This window comes from Oncorhynchus mykiss, chromosome 12 (assembly GCF_013265735.2).
Source record: "Oncorhynchus mykiss isolate Arlee chromosome 12, USDA_OmykA_1.1, whole genome shotgun sequence".
Lineage (NCBI taxonomy): Eukaryota > Metazoa > Chordata > Actinopteri > Salmoniformes > Salmonidae > Oncorhynchus > Oncorhynchus mykiss.
The window spans coordinates 58,197,635-58,223,357 of NC_048576.1; the positions used below are offsets into that span (position 1 = coordinate 58,197,635).

General features: G+C 41.5%; 1 protein-coding gene and 1 long non-coding RNA gene across 6 annotated transcripts; one reads left to right on the forward strand and one right to left on the reverse strand.

Moving 5' to 3' along the window:
- Nucleotides 1-1,753: 1,753 nt before the first annotated feature.
- Nucleotides 1,754-20,335, reverse strand: LOC110537845 (vitamin K epoxide reductase complex, subunit 1-like 1). The gene is made up of 3 exons (XM_021624271.2): nt 20,075-20,335; nt 12,387-12,496; nt 1,754-5,063 (listed from the first exon to the last, which is right to left on the reverse strand). Exons 1-3 carry the CDS (start codon nt 20,263-20,265, stop codon nt 4,837-4,839), a joined length of 528 nt encoding a protein of 175 aa, XP_021479946.2. The 5' UTR covers nt 20,266-20,335; the 3' UTR covers nt 1,754-4,836.
- Nucleotides 18,508-24,581, forward strand: LOC118937686. Of its 5 annotated transcripts, none has more exons than XR_005035046.1 (5): nt 18,508-18,791; nt 22,125-22,259; nt 22,485-22,579; nt 23,189-23,297; nt 23,550-24,581. It is a non-coding gene; the product is annotated as an uncharacterized LOC118937686 (long non-coding RNA). The 5 variants fall into 5 exon arrangements; XR_005035047.1 differs by lacking the exon at nt 18,508-18,791 and adding an exon at nt 20,232-20,367; XR_005035045.1 differs by lacking the exon at nt 18,508-18,791 and adding an exon at nt 20,386-20,531.
- Nucleotides 24,582-25,723: the final 1,142 nt, after the last annotated feature.

Genomic DNA, 25,723 nt, shown 5'->3' on the forward strand with positions numbered 1-25,723 from the left:
GCCCGCATCCACTACAATACCATGGTGCTTACCTACGGAACAGCAAGAGGAACTGCCCCTCCCTACATTCAGGCTATGCTCAAACCCTACACCCCAACCCGAGCACTCTATTCTGACACAGGATCTGAATTATCAGATCTTCAACCAAAACCAAATATTAGATAAAGGGAACCTGAGTTAACAAATTTAAAAAAAAATGTATACTTATTTTATTTATTAAATTTAACAAAGTTTTGTAACACCCAAATCCCCTGTGTGAAAAATATATTTCTCCCTTACACTCAATAACTGGTTGTGCCACCTTCAGCTGCAATGACTCCAACCAAACGCTTCCTGTAGTTGTTGATCAGTCCACCTTTAGCTATAATGACTCCAACCAAACACTTCCTGTAGTTGTTGATCAGTCTCCCACGTCGCTGTGGAGGAAATGTGGTCCTGTCTTCCATGCAGAACTGCTGTAACTCAGCGACATTTGTGGGTTTAAGCATGCACTGCCCGTTTCAAGTACTGGCACAACATCTCAATTGGGATTAGGTTTGGACTTTGACTAGGCCGTTCCAAAACGTCTTGCTTCTTAGCCATTTTCATGTAGACTTGATTGTGTGTTTTGTATCATCTTGCTGCATGACCCAGCTGTGCTTCAGCTTACAGACAAGACTGACATTCTCCTGTATAATTCTCTGATACGGAGCAGCATTCATGGTTCCTTCTATTAAGGCAAGTTGTCCAGGTCCTGAGGTAGCAAAGCATCACCAAACGATCACACTGCCATCCCCATGCTTGACCGCTGTTATGGTCTTACTGTGGAATCCAGTTTTTGGTTTTCTCCAGGCATAATGGGAACACATGTTGTCCAAAAAGTTGATTTCAAGTTTGCCAAAAAGCAAATGGATGATCATCAAGACTCTTGGAAGAATGTTTTATGGACAGATGATTCAAAAGTATAACTTTTGGATGACATTACCCAAATCCACTATGCCTGGTGAAACCAAACACTGAATTCCACAGTAAGAACATCATACCAACGGTCAAGCACGGTGGGTCAAAAAATGTATGGATGTGAATAAGGCATTTCCATTTCAAATGTATACGGGTAATTCCACTGTAAATTCTTTATTTTTCTGAGCTACTTACGTCTCTCAGATAGGAGACAGACTTCATACTTCCTTTAGATGTATTTTTGGACTGTTTTGCCATGTATGAATGTTATTCAGTGAGTTTCTATATTGATAATAAAGCCAAATTCAATGTTTAGTAATAATAAATAAAAAGTGATACCCACAGGGGTCCTAAAATTCAAAATTAAATAGCTAAATGATCCATGGTATAATGATCCATTTTAAAACAATCCCCCCCCCCCTGCAAAAAAAACAACCTAAAGAGGTGTGTAGACTTTCACTAGGTACGTTGGCACAATCGAAAATTAGGTTTAAATTTAAATCAAGCTAAATAACATCCAGATTGAATCTAGCCCTTAGTGATGAACTAGAGATTCTTAAATATTGTTCCTTCCTTACTAGTAAGTCCGTTCCCTAGAAGAGAACGACCACAGCTTTATACTGTGAAACCTTGAAAATAACTTAAATCCATTGGGTTGATAATGTCAACACCCAACACTGTTGAGACAGCATAAACGTTGAATAGCTGTTGCCAATTAAACATTTTGCTAGTTGACAAGATTTTCAGTTACATATTTTCAGTGAAATATTAATTCAAGAGTGAGATGTCATAGGAAGAGGCACAGAAAACACACTTCAGAAGGAATGTTTTAATGGTAGACATTTCCACACAACAATGACACAATTAAAATGTTCACTCGTGTCAACTTCCGCAACAGTTTCTCACAAGGGAAGCAAATACAGAATTTCATCCGATTGTTTCTTTGCACCCATCTCATCAACCATTCACGTAACACTTGTTCCATGTAAGAAAATACAGCATTTTTTTCAACTTAATATTTGGCAAATACAAAAGCAAACCTAGTCTTTCTCCCACAAAGAAATGTGATGACATGGATTCCTAGACCTCCAATCCTTTTTTCCTACTAAAATAACCCATAATGTTAACTCTACAGCTAAAGGGTGTAGTTACTAATGGAGTCCATTTATACAACATTAGGGAAGAAATAACTATTATTTCACTAAGTCACAGTCAGAGAAAGAAATAAGAACTTTACAATATTGTAATTCGGACAATGAATATATTTTTTTCAGAAACAAAAAAAAGTGCCCATCTCCAATAACAGAGAAATTAAAGATAACATTTTTTAAAGATTCATGTACTGAAAATATAGTTAAGAGAATTGGGTAAAAAAAACAAAAAAAACAATGACCGTTTAGATACAAGACGGGCTTTTTGGTGGGTCATTTCTACCCACAAGGTCTATGGAGTAGCCTGGTCTCAGATCTGCTTGTGCTCTTGCCAACTAGCCAACAGAAGGCACTTTTGATGGCTTTTGTTGATGCAGCGAACATGACCGTCTTCACTCTAAATCTTGGGACCTTTTAGAATTCACTCAACACTTTATGAAACAGGACACTGATCAGGATTAGCTGAGGGAATATTATGCATTTAGCTGTTTCTATTGACTTTATTCAATTATTTTAATTTGACAAAAACATACGTCAAATGTGGTGACTCCTTATCTAACAGGTTAGGAACACTGTTTGTAAGCTTCTTTTAGGGACTTTGACTTGTGATTTAATAAGCTAAACATATTCCACCCACCTCTCTTGAATTGTGGGACTATTAATCAAGTCTCACAAATAATTCCATAGTAACATGGGTTTATGTCCCAACAGCACTGAACTACTGTAGCAACGATTGCTATTGTAGTTTGTTGATGGCTGACAGTGCCAACAGACACAGTGAGTAACCGACTTGTGTAACAATCTGCCATATAACACGTAGCGAAGATAAGGGCCCATCTAAAACCGTATCAATGAGGTTGTTCAATGTGAGCCAGGGGATGTTGCATTTGAAAGCAACCTCACAAAACAAGTACAATATTATTTGGGGTTGAATGGCTTTAAGCTGATCCATCAGCTCGTCTGCTTCCCTTGGCGCTGGTTCTGGACGTTCCAACTGGCTTGGGTTGTTCCACACACCGTGGGAAATACTGAGAGGTAGAGGCAAGGACACTGAGTACTGTGTGGTTTCCTTCCCCACAAACAGTGCTGTTGTACCATTGAGAGACAATGAACCTTATTTCTCAACCAACAACAGTAACCTACAAAAATGGCTTAAGAGCTTTTTTTTATGAACAAAACTGCCTACTACTATCAACACCATTGAGCGGACAGACAATCATTGCGTGTTTAGCCGCCTGTGCTACATTACCATTAGAATATACAGGAGAGGGGTGAGACACTAACAAAGCATTTAAGTACACAATTCAGTTATTGATAAAATAAAATGTAACAATTGTGAGAATGAGCAAAAAGTAGTGATACATTACATATCCCTCCTCCCAACAAAATAAAGGTCATTCACTTCACACCTCTTTTAGGCACATAAGTCTTCATGGATCCCACTCCTACAGTAGCGTGTGGTGTCAGGAATGCTTATCACACGTAATAAAGACAAGACAGTGAAGGTGCCATTATGGAGAGTAAGTAGTCTGGGCAGAGGAGAAATTAACTAGGGCCATGTTCATTAGGCACCAAACGTAAGAAATCTAAATGAAACAGCTGGGACTACCCGGACCTTGTTTTCCAGTGTAAATAGTGGAACACTGAGGAAGGGCTTATCAGATGCCTTGGGACCTCGGTGAGAGCGACTGAGAAAGAGATGAAAGAAACTGATCAGTGAGCACTTGACTTGACTCACCACGCAACCTAGAGCAGCATGTCTCGCTTGGGATTGTAGGAACTTAAGGTGTCCCACACTGACTGACTGCAAAACAGATCTTCATGCAGACTCAATTCACCCACGACTTGATTTCGGTTACTTTTTTGTTCCTCATCTTGTGATTCAATTATTTGATTTTTTTTTTTACTTAAAAGTCTACATTAACACTAAATCACAATCTAGCCTGGAATACTGCTCAGCACCTATTTACAGAATCTCTAAAAGAAAACAAAAACACAATCTGACTGAATTACACACAATCTCAAATGTTTCATATTAGTGGTCCTTTTCAAAAGACAAAACAAAATTGCTGTAAAGTGTAAACATAAAACAACTCTTGTGTGGTGTTTGTTGTTCATCTGTTTCTCTCTCCTCATGGAATCAAAGCTGCTGCTGTGAACTGTATGATTGTTCGCCCCATGACCATGCATTTTGTATTCTGACCCATTTTTCAGTTCCGCTCAGGTTGTAGTAATGTTTACAGCTAGCTTCCGGACCCGGTCAGCTGTGCAGGAACAGGACCTTCCCATTTATTTCAAGTAAACACCTTCCTATAAGTCCCAGTTTTCTTCCATGTTCTGGTCCTTCTGGTTCAGGAGAAGGGTGTCCTGTCCTGTCCTCCCATCTTCCATAGTGAAGACTGGCATTCTGCCGTTGCTTCCCTGCTTGCTTGGATTGAATGTGTTTTCAGCCCCATAACCCTATTCATCACTACCCTATTTTTTTTTTAAGAAACAAATTCTCCCTCTTCTTTTTATTTTATCCTTCCATCACATATGCAACAATGAACTTGAGAGATGTCTGGCCCCCCCAAAAAATTCTAAGGTAATCTTCTGGTTTCTTTTTTATAACACACAGCAGAATAAACATTGGTTTTGGAAGTAAGGTCTCCTGGTGGCAAGTCAAAATGTTCTGTTCAAGAGGTCACATTTCATTTTTTGTTTGTTCTATTTTTCACTTGCCTACTGTTCTTTTTTACAACCCATCTTAGTCCTGTTTGGCTGGAACCTGCTGCTTCCAGGCCTCATTCAAGTAAACCAGTCGCTTGTAGTTGAGCATAAAGAGAATGAAGTTCAGTGCGTATGTGGTGATGCAGATGATGCAGAAGTCCTTGAGGACGAAGTAGAGGATGTAGCCCAGGTAGAGCGAGCCCATCACCGATAGGATGGATGTCGTCATGACGATCAGGGCAGCCATCGCACTCACTGTGATTCCTGGAACCAACCAGATGAGAGAGAGCAGGGGCTTAGGCTACGGACATGACGTGCCCTGCACAAACAAATACAGTAAGACATGCTGTGCAAAGGTGGCAGTGAAGAAATATAAATCCCTTTGACAAACACTACTACATGGAACAGACAAAAGCAAGAGTTTTGGATAAAAACGCTGGTCACGAAATGCCTGGACCTTTGTACACTTGAATCAGGGGGGAATGCCTTTGTCAGGTGACTTTGAATGAGAGCCAGTCAGCTTTAAGTCTTACTTATTTGCTTACTCATGGTTGACGTTGATGTACATAAATACAGATCAGATACTTGGCTGTTTAATGGCACCCCATTTCCCATATAGTGCACTACTTTTGAACAGCGCCCATAGGAATCTGGTCAAAAGTTGTGCACTATATAGGGAAAAGGGTGCCATTTTGGACTCAGTCAGTGACCCATCACATTAGCGGTGGCTTCTGTGTTATGCAGCCCTTAGGCCCCTCATTTGTAACATGCACTGGTGAGTGACCACCACAAAACTCTGGCTGCACCCTTCAACTGAAAGTGGAGTGCTTAAGACCAGACCTGGGTTCAAAATACTATTTGAAATCTTCTACAGTGCCAGATGGGTGGGTTTGCAGTTTTAGGACTTGTCTTGGTCCAATAAGCCGGGCAAGCTCAATCAAACCCAGGAAGTTTTTGAAATTACTTAGTCAACATGGATGTGGAGTCTCTATGCACCATTTCTCGAGTACCCGGCCAGAGACCGATGCCTCCAACGAATTCATGGTCTCACTGACTGGACTCTTAATAATAACATCTGTCTTTCAGAACAAGTTAAAGGATGTACCATGTTAGCTTGCTATGCTGGTTTGTACTTATGTAAAATGGGAAAAATACTTCAGTTTAGATCCTTCTAAAAAAACAGTTATTTGACCGGATTATATGGTGGGGATGCTAAAATGATGATGTTTACCTGTTCTGGTCCGGCTCAGAAGATGAACTTATTTCCTTCCACCAATACCTTAACAGCATTAACCCTCACATCAAACTATGGAGTACAGCAAGGATAACATTTGTTGGACCTTGACATCAGTAAAAATGACAGAGGTTGTTTGCACATCAATCATTTGGAAGCCTACAGATTGGAATACCATTCTGAGAGCAGACAGCTTCCAACCAAAAAGGCCAAAAGAGAACATTCCAATTCCAAAGAATCCGCAGAATTTGCAATCAGGAAACAGACTAGTGTCAAATCTGCTGAATTGGAGAATGGCTTCTTGAATCGGGGCCACAGCACTCAGGTCCTGATAATACAGGTAATAGGGCTGGATTACTTGACAGAGAGAACTTGTTTCGAAGGGGAGAGCCTCGTGATACATCCGAGTGTAATTTGTTACAAAATACAGGACTGATGCAGAGAACATTACAAGAATCATGAAAAAGACTTGGGGAATCTTCCAAAGTGATACGTCACTACGCCAAGTCTTCCCAGAGCCACCAGTTAGTTATAAGCTTTAAGCGGTGTCCTACCCTAAATGACAAACTAGTCTACAGCTCTCTTCCAGGTGACTCTCAAAACACTTTGCTAGACCACAAACCCAGGGGCTCATTTAAATGCAAGTATTTTGTTGACAGCTTCTAAAATGGAGTATCAAGTCAAGCATTTCATTAACTGCAAAACCACTCATGTGGTTACAGATTTATCGGCACCATCTTGAAGGCAAGATGGCGCAGATAGAGATGGCAGCTTCGCTTCTAGTCCTTAGGAAACTGTGCAGTATTCTGTTTTTTTAATGCATATTCCGGCCTCTATTAGAAAAGGGGACCGTCTTAAACAGTTAAACCAAAGGGAACGTTTTTGGATTTACAAACTACAGGCCACTAAGTACCCTGGTTTAAATGAAGATATGGATTTACAAACGACAGGCCACTAAGTACCCTGGTTTAAATGAAGATATGGATTTACAAACGACAGGCCACTAAGTACCCTGGTTTAAATGAAGATATGGATTTACAAACGACAGGCCACTAAGTACCCTGGTTTAAATGAAGATATGGATTTACAAACGACAGGCCACTAAGTACCCTGGTTTAAATGAAGATATGGATTTACAAACAACAGGCCACTAAGTACCCTGGTTTAAATGAAGATATGGATTTCTCACCCTTCCTGTAGGGTTGTGATGGGTCCATTTACTGTCATCTAGTGGACATTTTTGCTCTATTTCCCTCAGCTATGTTTAGACTGTTGTGGTCCATGTTAGCTGTGTAACAGTGTACTATAAAATAAATGGTTATCTTATTCTTAACACTGTGACCAGTCATATTCAGGGTTGAAACTGCCTTTCTGGGGGTTCTGATGCTTCTAGCCTTGAGATGCATCTGTTAACATATCTACAGTATTTCACTTTAACATGTATAGTATTGCTTACTAGTGTTACAAATTATTTCTGTAACCACTCCCTCTTCAAAGTCAGGGTTGATCAAATCAAAGATTATATCTTTGCGCTCCCTGACGAAAGCCACGCACACAAAACGCACTGGCGTTTTTAAACTTTGTTTCAATTGAACATGCCATAAAAGGCATTTTATCTTGGTCCTCCTTTCTTTCTGATGACTTCAAATAGGTGTTTGAACCCAGGTCTGCTTAAGAAAGTAAACCACTGAGCCAGATGCATGACAGGACACAGGACCCTCTGGTTAAAGGAGGAAGAGCAGATGTTGTAGAGGACATTCTAAACAGACTGGTTCTGGCACAGGCTTCTTTCTATTCATAGTGATGAAATGACATTAGAGGGGAAAGGGACAAAGAGACAAACACATTGTGTACAAGGGCGAGAGTGCTACAGGATAAGGTTAAAGCTACCGGTTTTTAGTTAACAGGGGGAACTGTGTAAATACAGTGTGAAAAAAGCAGCAAGAATGGGGCAACAGAAACCAACTGTACAGTAAGCCGTAGGCCATTTCGTTTAGCCTAAGTCTTCTTAGCTGACTTGATCATGAGAATAAAAAAATGAAACAATGTCCAGTGGCCACAGAAGAAAAGGCCCTCTTGCTCAAGCTCTTTTTAGGAGAATTCCCATTCTGAGACACCACCTAATCCATGGTCCCTTCAACCTACGTCTAAATGATTCATTTTTTTAAATAACTTATATCCTCACTAACCTAACCACAATGCCTGGACAGTAAGTTTCACCCACTGTACCACTGTTGTGTTAGTCAAATCCAGCTGTGTAGTAAATGGATATGGGTAAAAGGGGCTCTAGTTCTGAGGCAGGACCAGTTGGCTAAGCAGAACACAGGGCCCTTAGGTCAGTCAGCAGGGGAACAGATCTGAGTCAGGACCAGTTGGCTGAGCAGAACCCTTAGGCCAGTCAGCAGGGGAACAGATCTGAGTCAGGACCAGTTGGCTGAGCAGAACCCTTAGGCCAGTCAGCAGGGGAACAGATCTGAGTCAGGACCAGTTGGCTGAGCAGAACGCAGGGCCCTTAGGCCAGTCAGCAGGGGAACAGATCTCAGTCAGGACCAGTTGGCTGAGCAGAACCCTTAGGCCAGTCAGCAGGGGAACAGACCTGAGTCAGGACCAGTTGGCTGAGCAGAACGCAGGGCCCTTAGGCCAGTCAGCAGGGGAACAGATCTGAGTCAGGACCAGTTGGCTCAACCAGCAGGACTGAGTCAGGAAAACCACCAACCTCCCACCAGGACATCAGACAGTCAGGCGGGAGTGTATATTATGACTTCACACAGGGAAGGGGCCCTGCAAGAAGCATTACACTGGCTCAGCAAGAAGCATTACACTGATCTAGGTCTACTACCTTAAGGACACCAACATGTCAGGTATATAATAGAGCAGAATTCCCCACAACTGGCTTCCCGTGGGTGATTTAAAAACACAGTCAAATCAGCTCCAAGTGATTTTACTTTTGGAGATCTGTTCCAAATTATTCCCACGTATAAAATAGAGATATGTGATCGTATACAAATGTACTGAAGGTTTGAAAATAGAAATGCTATCTGTTTGAGCTTCTTGCGGTCAATTTGCAGAGTCCCCAAATGATGTACAATTATGTTCCAGCCCCGACCATCGCGTAATAAATAAATACAAAATAGGCCCACGGCTGAATCTATTTGTTGATCCCTATAATAGGTTTGTTGACAAGCATATATTATTTATGCATCCAAATGTAAGTGGCTTTGACCAGTAAAAATATACACACAGTGGTGAAAGACATAGTCAAGTGTTCCTAATTCTATGGAGGACACTGAAAGGACACGTTAGGTTTATTAAACATAAGCGTGTGTTGTCACACCCCGCTCGTGGGAAGTGACAAAGAGCTCTTATAGGACCAAGGCACAAATAATAATATTATAATAACCAATCATTTTACGCTTTATTTAACCATCTTACATACAAGACCTTATTTGTTAATTGAAAATTGTGAATAACTCACCACAGTTTAATGAGAAGGGTGTGCTTGAAACGATGCACATAACTCTGCAATGTTGGGTTGTATTGGAGAGTCTCAGTCTTAAGTCATTTTCCACACAGTCTGTGCCTGTATTTAGTTTTCATGCTAGTGGGGGCCGAGAATCCACTCTCACATAGGTAAGTGGTTGCAAAGGGCATCAGTGTCTTAACAGCGCAATTTTTTCAAGGCAGGATACTCTGAGTGCAGCCCAAATCAGAAATATGTCAGTGGCTTCTGATTATAATACATTTTCACAGAACCTCTTGTTGCAATTTTGATGAGGCTCTTGTTCAGATATCAGTAAGTTGACTGGAGGCAGGGCATGGAAAGGGATAACGAATCTAGTTTGTGTCATCTGTTTCGGGAAAGTACCTGTGTAATTGCGCAACCAACTCACTCCGGTGCTTCGCTATATCACATTGACATTGTCCCGTAAACTTGAGTTCATTTGCACATAAAATCAAACAACGATGGAAAGACCTGTGTGTGGTCCTTGTTAATGCAGTCAGAGAAGAGCTCCAACTTCTTAATCATAGCCTCAATTTTGTCCCACACATTGAATATAGTTGCGGAGAGTCCCTGTAATCCTAGATTCAGATCATTCTGTCGAGAAAAAAACATCACCCAGATAGGCCAGTAGTGTGAGAAACGTATCATGCAAGTGGTCAGACAAGTGAAAATTATGGTCAGTAAAAATAACTAAGCTTGTCTCAAATTTTTTTTTGTTTTACTTGTCGATACTTTGCCCCTTGATAACCGGCGCACTTCTATATGTTGTAAAATCGTTACATGGTCGCTGCCCATGTCATTGCAAAGTGCAGAAAAAATATGAGTTCAGGGGCCTTGCTTTAACAAAGTTAAACATTTTCACTGTAGTGTCCAAAACGTCTTTCAAGCTGTCAGGCATTCCCTTGGCCGCAGGAGCCTCTCGGTGGATCCTGCAGTGTACCCAAGTGGCGTCGGGAGCAACTGCTTGCACGCGCGTTACCACTCCACTATGTCTCACTGTCATGGCTTTTGCTCCATCAGTACAGATACCAACACATCTTGACCACCAAAGTCCATTTGATGTCACAAAGCTGTCCTGTACTTTAAAAATATCCTCTCGTGTTGTCCTGGTTTCCAGTGGTTTGCAGAAGAGGATGTCTTCCTTAATTGACCCCCCCATAAATGTAACGGACATATACCAGGAGCTGTGCCAAGCCCGCCACGTCTGTTGACTCATCCAGCTGTAACGCATATAATTCACTAGCTTGTATGGGAAGCAGTAATTGTTTCAAAACATCTCCTGCCATATCACTGATGCGTCGTGAACCAGTGTTGTTTGATGATGGCATTGTTTTTTTTGGCCTTTTCCCCCAGCATTGTCCCAGCCATATCCACGGCAGCAGGAAGAATTAAGTCCTCCAGAATAGCATGGGGCTTGCCTGTCCTAGCCACTCAGTAGCTCACAATATAAGACGCTTCTACCCCCTTCTTATTAATGGTATCTGTTGCTTATATTTACACGTCTTACTACTCGAAAGTAGTCTTAATTCTCGCTCAAAAAACTCCTGTGGCTTATTTTTCAAATTGGCATGTTTTGTTTCTAAATGTCTGCGCAAGAGTGAAGTTTTCATCAAGTTGTACTTATAACACACTGTGGCTGAGGAAAGACACTACTCCCAATATAAGTGAAGCCCAAACCAATGTAGTTCTCATCATATTTGCACGATGGTCCAACGTCCCTGTCTGTTGTTCGGTGCTTTCCCGGGTAAGGGGGCAGTAGCTCTTTGGCTGCATCAGACTCAGTGTCCATGCTAGCTGGACTAACAACAAATGTAGAACTACTGATGCTAGCATTGGATCTGCTCGTGGAAGCAGAACAACTTGTGTCGTCGACAGGTGCAGTGCTGCTGGTTTGTCTCTCTATGGGCCTTAGTTAAAAAAATAAAAATAAAAAAAATTAAAACTTTTATCCATTTTTGAGCAAACGGAATGAGCAGGAAGGTTAGTGGAATTCCCACAAAGAGAGTAATGGTTAATGTGATTGGATGTTAATTATTTGACTAGGCTACCTGTATTTGACATTGTGTTGTTATTTTTCTCAACACTAGATCGTTTAAATGTTATTTTTGGCAGTGAAACGAGGCTACTCAGGCAAGAAAAAAATCTTACCCAAATGCCCGTTGGAACATATAAATTGACTGTTTGAAAATGTTACTTAAAAATAAAAATAATTATGATTCACTTTTTGGTGTACCCCCGAAGGCATTGCGCATACCCCTGGTTTGGGAATACCTGGTCTGAGAAGAACAATATTGGCAGGACAGGCATATAGCCAATACCTGAATGTGATAATGTATTAGGCCCACTGCACAAATCTAAGTCCTACAGAACGTTTATTAATGTTGTATATGCTTACATTTTGTAAGTCTTCTTTTTAATCTGAGCGGTAAAAAAAGAAAAGATAAAAAGTTGGTGACCACTGGCCTACATCTTGATTTACCTGTTTTATTTAGAGATTTAGCATTAGCTGATTTTCTCTGTCTGGGTCAAGTGCCATTCTGTGACTGGCTAATGCGCCTTTTTTGCTGCGGTAGAGTATCTTGATGATATGGAGTATCGTGATACTAAACCTGGCATTGAAGTAAAACATTCTGGTATAGTGACAACGCTACCTTTAATATATTCCACAGTCCTGACTCAGGACTTATCTGAGCCAGGGTGCAGTCAAATATAGTAAAGAGGAAGTGAGGGCCTGACAGAGTGGTGTGTCAGCACAAATAGCCCAAAGTGACTTTTCAAGGAGGCTTGTCACCTACATTCTCTCCATACTTCGCATAGCATGAGCCGGTGGCTGTGGAATCGAAAGTCTTACCTAGTAACAGTTGAAAGATATAAAAGAAAATTCCATAGACACTGTTTGGCTGGTTCATTGCACTGTCGATTCCGAAGATTGAGCCCAGCAGTCCAAATCCTCGGCCCCACCTACACAGGGGGAGAAATTAGGAAAAAACAAATGGAAATGTGTTAGTAATCGTGATGATGAATTGCAGGGACAAATTCACAAATACATGTATTCAACCTGAAAAAGAAAAATAGCAATGTACGCCAAGGAAAATGTCTGAGAAGGTCAAGCTATTATTGGGTGAGATTCTGATAAGGTGATCGCCTAAATGGTGTAATTTACAAGTTATAATCATAAAGATATGACGGGTGACGTCTACAATCCTAAATTATATAACCATGTTGATACAGTATCTCAATAGGAAGGCTTAACAGGTGTCATATACAAGCTATAACCATAAAAGTAAAAGCAGAATTTCGTCAAACCATTACAAAGGGAACAAACGGAAATTCCTGAGGCTGACTAACGGCCTCAGAAGCAAGATAACAAAGTACCCTGGAAACCTGAGTGGCGCAACAACCACTGGTCCTGGTTTTGTCGTCTCCCCTCCCTGCACTGCCTCCACGGGATCACACCACTGTGTTGTTCACAGCAGCACTTAAGTAATGCATTTAGGACCTACACAGAGTGTACAAAACATTAGGAACACCGTTCTAAATATTGAGTTGCACCCCCTTTTGCCTCAATTCGTCGGGGGGCATGGACTCTAAAAGGTGTCGAAATCATACCACAGGGATGCTGGCCAGCTAGGGAAATTAACTTTTTGGCCCACCAGCCACTATGGCATGTAGATTTAAAGAATATACTAGTCACTCAGATCATTTACCAGCCAAAATGTGTTTTACGCTATAATTACAGAAAACCCATTTTTTGATAAGACAAGAAATGTATTACTAGTAAGGAGTAATGGGGCATATTGCTGAATTTCATGAACTGCGTCTTAACAAATACATGGTATACATTTTTTTTTATAGATACAATAATAAAAACAGCTGTTCAGTTGTAGAACTGTTTCATGAAGAATCAACAAAAGCATCTACAATACCACAAAAGGCTGAGTGATGTGGCTCATTTATTATACTTCAGGGTGCTACGCTGATATAAAAAATAATAAAAACATTTTACAAGGAGTACATGTGCTCCCAATTAGAAATGTAGAAGCACACAAATCTAGGAGATCTAAAGATTCAAGTTTTGATAAGAAATTACAAAAAGTTTATGAATAAAAGTCCTTAGGAGGGATCCATGCTCAATCAACCACAATCATTAGGTGAGACAAAAATGTTCAGCTGCCCCTTTAAGGGACGGGCCGTTAGGGTGTATACGTTATTTATAATAAGAGTCACCTGGAGAGAATCTGACCTCAGAAATGAAAATGGATGGCCCTCCCTTCAGCAAAAAGTGACCTTCCCCTTTAGCAAAATAAAAATGTAAACGAAGTGGATAGCAGATAACATGCCTTCCGTTTACCAGAGATTTAGATATGCAGCTTTATAAACTGTTCTTCGTACTGTAAGCATTTGCAGAACATACATCCATAGTAGACCTGATTACCAACAATGACGAGACAGCCTATAGGGAGGTGGTGAGGGCCCTGGTGGAGTGGTGACAGGAAAATAACCTCAACGTCAACAAAACGAAGGAGCTGATCGAGGACTTCATGACAGCATAGGGAGCACGGCCCCGTCTACATTGACAGGACTGCAGTGGAGAAGGTGGAAAGCGTCAAGTTCCCCGACATACAAGTCACTGACGATCTGAAATGATTCACACACGGCATCCCCAGAGGCACAGTGGTCTAACACACTGCATCGCAGTGCTAGCTGTGCCACTAGAGATCCTGGTTCCAGTCCAGGCTCTGTCCAAGCTGTGACCGGTAGACCCACGGGGCGGCGCACAATTGGCCTAGCATCGTCCAGGTTAGGGGAGGGTTTGGCCGGCTGGGATGTCCTTGTCCCATCATACTCTAGCGACTCCTGTGGCGGGCCAGGCGCATGCATGCTGACAAGGTCGCCAGGTGTATGGTGTTTCCTCTGACACATTGGTGCAGCTGGCTTCCGGGTTAAGCGGACATTGTGTCAAGAAGCAGTGCGGCTTGGCCGGGTCGTGTTTCGCCTCTCCCGAGTCCGTACGAGAGTTGCAGCGATGAGACAAGACTAACTACCAATTGGGCAGAAAAAGGGGTAGAAAAAATGACAGTTGAAGTCAGAAGTTTACATCCACTTAGGTTGGAGTCATTAAAACTCATTTTTCAACCACTCCACACATTTCTAGTTAACAAACTATAGTTTTGGCAAGTCGGTTAGGACATCTACTTTTACACAAGTCATTTTTCCAACAATTGTTTACAGACAGAGTATTTCACTGTTTCACAATTCCAGTTGGTCAGAAGTTTACATACACTAAGTTGACTGTGCCTTAAAACAGCTTGGAAAGTTCCAGAAAATGTCATGGCTTTAGAAGTGTCTGACAGGCTAATTGGCATAATTTGAGTCAATTGGAGGTGTACGTATGGATGCATTTCAAGGCCTACTTTCAAACTCAGTGGCCCTTTTCTTGACATCATGGGAAAATTAAAAGAATTCAGCCAAGACCTCAGAAAATAATTGTAGGCCTCCATAAGTCTAGTTAATCCTTGGGAGCAATTTCCAAACGCCTGAAGGTACCATGTTAATCTGTACAAACAATAGTACAGTATAAAGTATGAACACCATGGGACCACGCAGCCGTCATACCGCTCAGGAAGAAGACACGTTCTGTCTCCTAGAGATGAACGTACTTTGGTGTGAAAAGATGCTGGGGGAAACAGGTACAAAAGTATTTATATCCACAGTAAAACGAGTCCTATATCGACATAACCTGAAAGGCCGCTCAGCAAGGAAGAAGCCACTGATCCAAAACCGCCATAAAAAAGCCAGACTATGGTTTGCAACTGCACATGGGGACAAAGATCTTACTTTTTCGAGAAATGTCCTGTGGTCTGATGAAAGACCATAACGGTGGTCATTATGGCCAAACGATTCTATTTTTGTTTCATCAGACGTTTGCAGACGTTTGCAGGAAAAGGGGGAGGCTTACAAGCCGAAGAACACCAACCCAACCGTGAAGCACGGGGGTGGCAGCATCATGTTGTGGGGGTGCTTTGCTGCATCATGAGGGAGGAAAATTATATAGATATATTGAAGCAACGTCTCAAGACATCAGTCAAGAAGTTAAAGCTTGGTCGCAAATGGATCTTCCAAATGGACAACGACCCCAAGCATACTTCCAAAGTTGTGGCAAAATGTCTTAAGAACAACGAAGTCAAGATATTGGAGTGGCCATCACGAAGCCCTGACCTCAATCCCATAGAAAATGTGTGGGCAGAACTGAAAAGGCGTGTGCGAGCAAGGAGGCCTACAAAACTGACTCCGTTACACCAGCTGTCAGGAGGAATGGGCCAAATTTCACCCAACGTTTGACCCAAGGTAAACAACTTAAAGGCAATGCTACCAAATACCAATTGAATGTATGTAAACTTCTGACCCACTGGGAATGTGATGAAAGAAAGAAATCCCTCTAACTATTATTCTGACATTTCACATTCTTAAAATAACTAACCTAAAACAGGGAATTTTCACTGGGATTAAATGTCAGGAATTGTGAAAAACTGAGTTTAAATGTATTTGGCTAAGGTGTATGTAAACTTCTGACTTAGACATAGACATGGAATCACTGGTCACTTTAATAATGGAACACTAGTTACTATAATGTTTACATACTGCTTTACTCATTTCATACATGTATACTGAATTCTATTCAATGCCACTCAGACTTTGCTCGTCCTAATATTTATACATTACTTAATTCCATTATTTTACTTTTAGATGTGTGTATTGTTTGATATTACTGCACTGTTGGAGCTAGGAACACAAGCATTTCGCTTGTCATGACTGTCCTGTGAGGATCCAAATAGGTCAGATCAGCTTTGTAATAAATAACTTCAACCAGACCCATTCTCACTCGCAGAGGGGGGAGAAGAAAACTGGTGGGGGTTGACAGCTCACACCCAGTTGTAAATCAAGGAGAGAACATTCAGCAAATCCCTCTCCAAATTCACCTAAGGAATGTGCTTATGTTTCAACAGACCTTTTCCCGCCGAAACTAACACGTTCTAAGGCGAATACTGGAACAATATTGCTAACATAGGATGTGGGGAATGGTCAGGGGCGATCTGGAGAACACTGGTGATGTTTTGGGTGTTATTAAAAATGCCATAAAGGAAATACTGTAACTTGTTGATCAATTATGTGTGGTGTCCAGTCGATGCATTGTGCATGAAAGATGAAGAATTAGTGTTTTTGTTAAGAGAGGGACATGATTTTAAGAGCCATTTTTTTTTTGACAAGGCACGCCCTTGAGAGGTCAGAGAGAGTGTCAGCCTGACGGAACCGCCCCTTTTGAATGAACTGTCTAAAATGATGGGTTAAGAATGAACATATCAGACCAGAGACGTTGAGCAACAGCTCACACTTAAGGTGGTTTGAACTCAATCTCAACACAGGGTAGAGACGATAAAGTCCCGTCCCGGACAATCACTGGTAAGGCTGATTAGCTGTCCTAAGTAAAAAGCTAATTGAAGTGGGATCATTCTACTATTTGGCTCAATCCACTGTAGTATGCTACTCTCATTACCCCACTTGGATCCATCAACACGGCTGACGAGCCTATTTTCAAAGCAGCATCTTCCAGAGCAAATGGAAGGAGAATAAACTGTTAAATCCTCACCCGTTTGGCGAAGTAGGCTGTGATTCGATGATAAATTAACAGGCACCGCATTGATTATATGCAACGCAGGACAAGCTAGTTATACCATCAACCATGTGTAGTTAACTAGTGATTAAGTTAAGATTGATTGTTTTTTATAAGATAAGTTTAATACTAGCCAGCAACTTACCTTGCTGCACTCGTGTAACAGGTGGTCAAGCCTGCCACGCAGGCTCCTCGTGGATTGCAAAGTGATCGGCCATAATCGGCATCCAAAAATGTCGATTACCGATTGTTATGAAAACTTGAAAATCGTCCCTAATTAAATCAGCCATGCTGATTAAAAATCGGTCGACCTCTAGTTAATGGCTTTTGTTAAAAAGAGGGGAGTCACAACTTTCCATTCCTACTTTATTTCTCAACTCTTAAATATGTGTGAACTGCACCATTTTAAACCCAGGGTTTTTAGCAGAGGCATGGTTAAGCACATTACCGCTCCGCAACTGGCAGTGAGTGCACAGGGGAGAGTCAGGCTAAATGTAACATTGGAAAATTGTAGGCTGACTGGGGTACAATGCCTCTCTACCTCAAAATAATACATTTAGAACTACTCAAATTGTGATGAGACAGATCATATTTTTTGTTGCGCAAGAGTAGTGGAAACCAGGGAAAGTGTTGGGGGAAAAATTGTTACATGAAGTGGTTTCTGTGAGAAGTACAGGCAGGGGCTTTTTACCCCAGGTGGCGAGTTACCAAGTTACCCTAACATTATATTCAGTGTTTATGCAAGTTTTTGGGACATAAAATTAATCTATGTTAATAACTAGTTAAAAGATCACATTTGAGATCTGGCTAATGATTAGCCTACTAGGGTAAATGCAAAAAAGAAACCCCATGCTTCAGCCTATTTATTTGTACTTTGCTGCATCAGTTGGGCTAAAGGTGATAATGTTAATTGCTAATTGCATGGTCCATATCAGGTATGCTTAGGCTATATATGACTCGTTTCAGAAAACTAGGTGTATGTTGCGTGTCACTACGTAACAGGAGCGCCATTTGAATGTAAACTTGTTTTTATTTATTTATCAAAACGTTTTTTGGGGCAGAAATGCTTTCTGGAATGTGAAATTTCATGTCATACAACTTGTTATTAAGGCACTTCTGTAAATACAAATACAATTGTTAAATAACGAGCCTAGTTGCTTTAGCCATGGAAAAAGCCTGCAACCTTCCCACTAGCCATGATTGGCTGAGATAGTGAGTGGGCTGGACATGCCGAGAGGTGAATTCGGATTGGTCTGCCATGTAGCACACTTCTGTTTATAATATGAGCTGGTTAGTATGTGTAGTTTATCCTTTCTAACATGTCTGTTTTGAAAGATATCACACAGAATAACTGCTTAAGTGGCGCTCTCCACTTTCTGGAGGACCGAGTTTTGAAATCAGTGGAAGGCCCGGTGGAATTAGAGTATGATAGCTAAGGAGATGGAGAAAATTCTGCCGTTTGATTGCCAATATGAAGACGGAGTTGAAAACACACAGAAGGCTCCGGATTACACGACCAAACTAAGGGCAACCATGGCATCCGTGACAAAAAGGGAGAAGCATCCATTCATGTATACGGACCCGGTAAGTCAGTCTAGGTGCATTTTCAGATATTACACATTTCTAATTTTGTCAGAAAGTCATTTTCATTTCAAGTTAGTGTACTTCCTAGCAGTTAGTTCACAGACATGCCACACAGACAAAGAGCATCCAGTCACTACTCTCTACCATTAAAAAACTCCCCTTGTTGAGACAAAATACTGTAGTCCTACACAATGACACTTCACAGGGCAGGTTGAGGTTGGTTATTTGCTTTGGTGTTATTCAAGGCTGCTCATGATTGCGTTTGGCAGGCAGATTGTGGTTGATTAACTTAAGTTCTCAGCAGTGTTGTTCTCATGACTGTCGGAAAAACTATTCCCTGCATTTCCCCCAGAGACCTGGCATTGCTTGGATGTCAGCATTTGTACAAACAGGAGTGTGTATGTCCTACAACCCAGATAACTACTTACCAATAAATTACCTAAGATCACTCGGGCACATGAACTATGTATGACCAACAATCATAAACTGAACTCGAATGACACGGTTTCACTTTAAGGACTCTAGTTTAATTCAACAGACTATTCAACCGTTTCAGACAACAGATGCCCTTATGTGAATTCAACTTTGTTAATATACAATTCTGTATTTTCCAATCTAATGATTAGGTTGTTTATCTTGTCATTTTACTGCCCACAATTCAACTAATGGCATCGAGTGCAGAAATGCAAGGCCCATATTTGAGATCGCTATGGAATTATACAAATGCAGCATAGTTTCTAGAATTGTAGTCAGACGTATTAAAATGATATCAGTTTAAGATCTTGGTAAACTTGTTTGAGGTATTCTCCAATGTATAGAGTAGACCGCCGATTCACATAGCTAAGAAAATGCTACCCAAAACTGGCTGAATGGCTACGCCTCTCGTCTAGCTAGCTAGCCAATGTTAGCGAATGGGCGACACCCCTTATTAAGTTAACTAGCTAATTTAGCAGTCTAATTAAAACTAAATATCAGTGTTACGGTTGGAGGACAAGTGTGCATCCATGCAAAGTAAAATACAATTTCATAGCATCGAACAGCCAGCTAGTAGCTAACTTAGCTGTTTCCTGGTGAATAGCTAAGTAACTTACCGTAGTGTTAGCAATGTGGCTACGATAGCTTCTACACACTAAACAGGCTAAGTTTATTATCAATAGAGTTGAAATGTTTAACGTACTAAAGAGCGCATGCTAAAACATTGACAGTTTAGCACAATGATGCCAAAAAAACAGTCTCATCCAGAGCGCTGCTAGTACTCGGCGCCGCTGTTGAATTAAAATTACCTGGAGGTGAAGACTTTTGAACAGCTGATAGAATTGCTCACGTCACACATGGCCCGATAATTCGAGTCTCTGGCCTTTTCCGTTTCCACATGATAGGCGTATAAAGACAACAATATGCCCAATACGCAAACAAGGAGCCTGGCTATTCTTTCCCATCGAGGGGTGGACACTCTCAGGACGGGCGCCGCCATCTTTCCGGCCTCGCTCGAGTCGTACACGCAACGCAACCGATGACGAGAACTGCGACGTGGAAAAAACGTCAACGTGCCACACGACCAGGGCAGAGGCAGTCGGTATTGATGCCGCATTCAAATACTAGTCGGAACTAGGAAACTCAAATGTCCGACTTGCTGATTCGATGTGGCACCTGTATAACTACTGTTAGTACGTCGGAAATGTCCGAGTTTCCTAGTTGCGAATAGTTCAGACAGACGTGGTATCAGAACGTATACCATGGGTATGACAAAACATGTATTTTTACTGCTGTAATTCTGTTGGTAACCAGTTTGTAATAGCAATACGGCACATCTGGGGTTTGTGGTATATGGCCAATATACCACGGCTAGGGGCTGTATTCAGGCGTTTCACGTTGCATCGTGCTAAGAACAGCCCTATACCACACCCCATCATGCCTTATTGCTTAAGTATAAGTCATACCCATAGAACCTAGCGGTAAAACCCAGAAATGTTTGCAATCGTTTTTTTAACCATTCATTTTTTCGTCTTTATATAAGTTTTTTGTAGCCTTTTGTAGCGAACTAGCTAACCTTAGGTCTCCGTCGATCAGAAGCAAGGATGGTTCTGTGCTATGTACCGGATTGTAACCACTACTCCAAAAAGCACACACACATTTTGTTTTCCGACCCCGAGAGACGTCGCTGTAGCAGTGTGATAAGGTTTGCTAGCTACTAACAAGCTATTTTGGTTAGGTCAAAGCTCTGTGGTTAGCTAGATAATCACCGACCGTAGGTAACGTGCGTGTACAATGCACCTTAGAAGTAAAAAAAGAGAACCAGCATATACTAGAATGACTTGTGTTGAGTGAGAGATTCAGCTAGGTAACTCACGGTTTGTGTAGTCATACTTTTTTTCCCCACGTGGTGACATGCTAGCTAGCATTAGCCCACCAGGATATTTAGCTAACGTTGGCTAGTTAACGTTAAATCACCATTTGTGTAGTCAGACTTGCTACAGTAGCTAACATTAGGACGGCACCACGGCAAGGATAGTTGGTTGGCTAGCATGTCACCACTTAGAAAAGTCTGACTACACGAACGGTGAACTAATGTTCACTAGTTAGCTAGCCAAATGTTGGCTAGCTAGTTAGGCACCTTGGTTGGCTAGTTAACTACATTAGCTAAAGTTGGCTAACTAGCTCACAAGGGACTTGTGGCCTCAATGTTTTCCCCATACAGTACACTGAAACGGTTTTGTTCCACAAGTGCACCTGTTGTACATGACTAGTCAAATGACCTGTGAAGTCAGTTGGAAATGTCAACAGGGATGGAAATTAAGCTTGCCCGAGTCTAGTACTTTTCAGACTGGGCTAGTAGACAATGTGCCAAACTAGCCTGACACAGCAGTGAAATTTTGCCTTTACAAAAATTGCATGCCACAGATTTGGGACCTGAATGTTCCCCGGGCTAGTTGAAATCCTTATGTTCTACCCCTGCATGTCAGTCCCCTTCAGACAATTCCACTATCACTGTAGGTCCTCCTCAGGGACCTCAGGGTTTTAACTTTACTCTTGAGAATTAGAATAATAAGTACAGCCATATAGCTCATCGCAGTACTTCCTCTTCGGGCAAATAGTATCCTAGACTGTCTTGATCATCTAGTTGAGCATTCCAGGTAATTTCTCCATCCCAGCAGAAATGTCCCATCCACATAGTAGAATTTTAGATGTGCAGATAGACCAAAGTCCAGTCTATTTTACGGTTACTATAGTCAAGTCTGGGTTATGGTATTTAAATATAATGTTACCATTTTAGTAATCAACCTATTGGGGGGAGATAAAAACTACCACTGACCAAATGTCTTTGTTTTCCAGGCCAACAGGAGTGCACCCCTCAGACCATCCGGTGCATGGACATCCTGTGCCAGTGGTAGGATATCCTGTGCCAGTGTGATCCGAGCGCAACCGTCCAGTTGTAGACTACAGCAGATCGAGCCTGTGGACGGAGAGGTCAGTAACTCATCAAATGTGATACAATGAATTTGTAGATATATCTGCACAGTATGTTTGTGTATGGTTCCCATGAGTTAAGATTGGGTGATGAGGGACCCCTTGTCACATTGTCCAAGGTGAGTTTTGTGTTCTGAAAAACAATGTGTTTTCTGTCCAGATAAAGATGGTGATACTGCATTGAAAAAGACCTACAACTGACCAGATGTCTCTTTTGTTTTCCAGTCCAACAGGAGTGTATCCTTCAGACCATCCGGTGCATAGACATCCTGCGCCAGTGTGATCCGAGCATGAGCGTCCAGTTATGGAGGCTACCATTGGTGGGAAAAGTACTCAATTGTCATACTTGAGTAAAAGTAAATATACCTTAATAGAAAATGACTCAAGTGAAAGTCACCCATTTAAATCTACTTGAGTGAAAGTCTAAAATTATTTGGTTTTAAATATACTTAAAGTATCAAAAGTAAATGTAATTGCTCAAATATAAGTATCAAAAGTAAGTCTAAATCATTTAAAATTCCATATTAAGCAAACAAGACGGCAACATTTTCTTATTTTAATTTACGGATAGCTATTGGGCACGCTCCAACACTCAGACATAATTTACAAACAAAGCATGTGTTTAGTGAGTCCGCCAGATCAGAGGCGTAGGGTTGACAAGGAATGTTCTCTTGATAAGTGTGTGTGTGAATTAGATGATTTTCCTGTCCTGCTAAGCATTCAAAATGTAACAAGTACTTTTGGGTGTCAGGGAAAATGTATGGAGTAAAAGGTACATGATTTTCTTTAGGAATGTGGTGAAGTAAAAGTTGTCAAATATAAATAGTAAAGTACAGATATTACTTAAGTAGTGATACAATAGTGTAAAACATTGAATTTGTAAATGCATCGAAATTGTCACTTGATGTCCCCTTTTCCCCATGTTTTAGATGAGGCGTGACATGCGAAACATCAGTCTCACCCCACGAGAAGCAGTACATGATCAACGCCATCCTCAGCAAGGAGATCTGCTGGAAGTGATGTACTCTCACTCTGGGGGTAAGACATAGTTTAAACATATATATTAAACAGATATAAATTCCCACTGACCATGATACTATGCAATGTGTATTGTGTTGGACTACTTAACAAAACTGAGGAGCTTCACTCAGACCAGACTTTGTGATTGAACTAAATTACTTTAGTTGGCTGCTTTGAGCAAAACTTTAATGTAATATAACCTATTCTAGGAGCCTAGTGTGTGTGTGTGTATGAACCATGTGGAATATTTTTGGACCATTGGCTTCCCAGAAAACGGGTACTGACAGGAGGAGCAATTACGAGACTGTCAGAGGTCGTCGTGATGGAGGCTTGGTGGTCAAAACAACACAGAATCAGGTGTTCCTTCGAATGATGTGGCACAGACCTTGGACCTGGTTCCAGTGAGGATGGTCTTCAGAGGCTGTAAGACCCTCCCTCCTTGATATAGAAATCAACTTCAATGGTAATGCCCCTGCACCATAAGGACACTTGACCTCTAACCACTGCAGTGGTGCTCACCAGACCATCCAAGTGAGGCTCCCAGGACCGAAAGCCCTGACTCTCACACATCTATCCCTGTAGCCATTTTGAATGCCTGATGCCCTCCTCTTTATGTGCCCCACTTTACAGGCAACACCCCATCCAATGAGTGTGATCTGAGGACCCTGCTCCACCGACAGCACCATGCCAGCCTGGTTGCCTGCATGCCCCAGGTGCCCTTGTTTTTGAACAATGTCTGGTACAGGGAGAGTTGCAGTTGTTCTAGCTCAGGTTCAAGGAGACATGCCATTCCACTGAACCTTCCCTGGGGACGGTTCCTTACCACGGAAGATCCTCCTCTGTGGGCTCCCGGGACAGAGAGGATTTGTAGTCTTCGGCCAGGTACAGGTCCTCCACTGACTGCACCTGGTTGGGCCCGGCTGGCTTCCTCCTCACACTCCACATCCATACAGCTGATATTGTGATCTGCCAAAATAGGCTGCATGGCTACACTTATGAGCTCCATGGAGGCATTTGCTTGTGATAGAGAGAATTACCTGGTCACTTATTATAGAGACCTGACAAGCGGAAGGATGTTAAGTGCCACATGCCTTTGTGCTTGACTTTGAACACCCTGAAATGCATTTGTTGTAAGAGTGCTAATAAGAAGTTTGACAGAATATTTCAACTGTAATTTTCACAAGGACAAGTGCAGTTTTTCCATAAACTTTTAATTGATAATTTGATTTTCACTTTACATATCAGTCAGTGCAAAGGATCCCATAATCAAGACTGTGAATAAATAAATTGTTTTTGAAGCTTTGTCTCTGGTCATTAAACTAAAATACAAGCAGAATGTCTAAAAGTCAATTCTGATTCATTCTCAATGACATTCTATACTGAACAAAAATAAATGCAACATCTAAGGTTTGTCCCAAGAACTGGAATAAGAGCCCTGAAATTCTTCATAAACATATTTCTCATTTTGTGCCCATTCCTGTTAGTGAGCTTAACTCCTTTGCCAAGATAATCCATTCACCTAACAGGTGTGGCATATCAAGAAACTGATTAAAGAGTCATTCCACAGGTGCATCTTGTGCTGGGGACAAAAGGCCACTAAAATGCTCAGTTTTGTCACAACACCAGATGTCTCAAGTTCAGGGAGTGTGAAATTAGCATGCTGACTGCAGGAATGTCCACCAGAACTGTTGCAGGAGAATCTAATGTTAATTTCTCTAACACCACCTCCAACGTCGTTTTAAAGAATTTGGCAGTACTTCCAGCCGGTCTCACAATCGCACACCACACCAGCCCAGGACCTACACATCTGGCTTATTCACCGGCGGGGTTGTCTGAGGGGGTGCTGAGGAGTGTTTCTGTCTGAGAACTAATTCTGAGTGTGTGGACCTATGGCTGCACCCTTGCCCAGTCATGTGAAATCCATAGATTAGGGCATCATTAATTTCAATTGGCTGATTTTATTTAACCAGGCAAGTCAGTTAAGACAATTCTTATTTACAATGACGGCCTACAAAAAGGCCTGCGGGGACGGGGATTCAAAATATAGAACACACACACACATCATGACGAGAGACGTACGACACCAACAGCATGGCAGCAGCATTGTACAAACATTATTTGGCACGGACAACAGCACAAAGGCAAGAAAGCAGCCACAACTGTCAGTAAGTGTCCATGATTGAGTGAGAGCTTGAGATAAAATTGTCCAGTTTGAGTGTTTGCTGCAACTAGCTGCAGCGAATTGAAAAGACGGGCGACCCAGGGAACTGTACATTTATAAAATCTTTGAAATTGTTGCATTTATATTTTTGTTCAGTATCGAAGTGAGTTGTCATTCATCCAAGTCTGTTATCCAGGGTAATCTGGTTAAAGATTATATAGTTGATTAAGTGGCTATTTTCGTGTAGAATGCTGACAGCTGTGTAAAACACATTGTATTGCTA

Coding starts and splice junctions, on each gene's coding strand:
- LOC110537845 (XM_021624271.2), bottom strand. CDS start 20,265: ATGGCGGCGCCCGTCCTGAGAGTGTCCACCCCTCGATGGGAAAGAATA. Junction 12,497..20,074: donor TCAAAAGTCTTCACCTCCAG/GTAATTTTAATT, acceptor CCCCCTGTGTAG/GTGGGGCCGAGGATTTGGAC. Junction 5,064..12,386: donor TATCTTTCAACTGTTACTAG/GTAAGACTTTCG, acceptor GGTTGGTTCCAG/GAATCACAGTGAGTGCGATG.